This window comes from Helianthus annuus, chromosome 11 (assembly GCF_002127325.2).
Source record: "Helianthus annuus cultivar XRQ/B chromosome 11, HanXRQr2.0-SUNRISE, whole genome shotgun sequence".
NCBI lineage: Eukaryota > Viridiplantae > Streptophyta > Magnoliopsida > Asterales > Asteraceae > Helianthus > Helianthus annuus.
Window position 1 is genome coordinate 132,323,098 of NC_035443.2, and position 1,503 is coordinate 132,324,600.

The 1,503-nt window shown below is 35.2% G+C and overlaps 1 protein-coding gene across 1 annotated transcript; it reads left to right on the forward strand.

Moving 5' to 3' along the window:
- The first annotated feature begins 249 nt into the window (after nucleotides 1-249).
- Nucleotides 250-1,246, forward strand: LOC110888253. Its single transcript, XM_022135785.1, has 2 exons — nucleotides 250-665; nucleotides 736-1,246. The coding sequence occupies exons 1-2, from the start codon at nucleotides 250-252 to the stop codon at nucleotides 1,244-1,246; spliced, it is 927 nt and encodes a 308-aa protein (XP_021991477.1).
- The last annotated feature ends 257 nt before the right edge of the window (nucleotides 1,247-1,503 follow it).

The following is a 1,503-nucleotide window of genomic DNA, read 5'->3' on the forward strand; positions in this document are numbered from 1 at the left end:
GGTCCACATACTTGTTTGCATTCTAAGATTACTCAAGACCATCCTAACCTAGATGCAAGCTTGATCGCCCAAGAAATACAACATCTTATAAAAGAGCAACCTTCTATTAGCATTACTGCTTTGAGAGCTGAAGTAATTAATAAGCTGGGCTATACTCCTTCATACAAGAAGGTTTGGTTAGGAAAATAGAAGGCAATTGAAAATTCCTTTGGGGATGGGGATGAATCTTATAATATCTTACCTAAATTTATGGAGGCACTTAAAAAGTTCAATCCAGGGACCATAGTTGAATGGTGTGTTTTGAGACGGACTGGTGTAGAGCAGGTTGAATTTAGACGTGTGTTTTGGGCATTTAATCCTTCTATCCTTGGATTTAAGCATTGTCGGCCAGTGATTAGCATTGATGCCACACATTTGTATGGCAAGTATAAAGGTAAGTTGATGATTGCAATGGGAGTTGATGGTAATAATCAGATATTGCCACTTGCATTTGCTATTGTTGAAAATGAATCTTATGCTAGTTGGAGTTGGTTTCTTTCTCATGTTAAAAAACATGTGGTGAAAGATACTAAAGGGATATGTCTAATTTCTGATCGTCATGCTGGAATTCTAAAGGCAGTTAATGAACAAGGATCTCCTTGGTTAGAGCCACATGGTTTTCACAGGTATTGTTTATAAAATTCATATTGATTTTGTTTTCTTTTTATGTCAATAACATTCATCATTTTGTCATAGGTATTGCTTAAGGCATTTTATCAACAACTTTAATGATAAGTTTCGCAACTCTCAATTGAAAGCTTTAGCTTACTGTGCTGTGAGTCAGAATCAGATTAGAAAGTTTAACTCCATTATGGAGGAAATTGGAAAAATAAACCGAAAAGCTCGCCAGTGGCTTGAGCAACATGCATTTGACAAATGGACGCTTGCACATGATGGTGGAAAGCGTTATGGGCTACTCACAACAAATTTGTCAGAGATTTTTAATAGTGTACTTAAAGGTGCTCGTTTCTTACCAATCACATCATGTGTTCAACTTACATTTTATAGACTAGTACACTATTTTGATGTGAGACGTCCGATGGGATCTAATGCTCAAGCTAATGGAGAGATGTATACTCCCCATATTTTGGCCAAACAAGCAGCTTCAATGTCAAAAGCTGGTGCACATTCTTTGAGGTCTTTTAACCGTCAGAAAGGTATATTTGAGGTGATAACTCAAAAGGGAAAAAAATGTGCAAGTAGTTAATTTGGATAAAAAAACTTGCACGTGCGGTAAGTGGCTGATATATAAGTATCCTTGTTCTCATGTTTTGAGTGCATGTGCCAAACTTTAGAATCTCATGTATTACAATGTGGAATAAATGTAATATTACATACTTAGTAATAAAAGCATTTGAGTGTACAAAAAATTCGTGTATCACACATGTTAATACGTACCATAATCGAGATGTCTTTTAAAAAAATAAGTAAAATAAGTTTTGACGTGATAGTTATAAATTATGT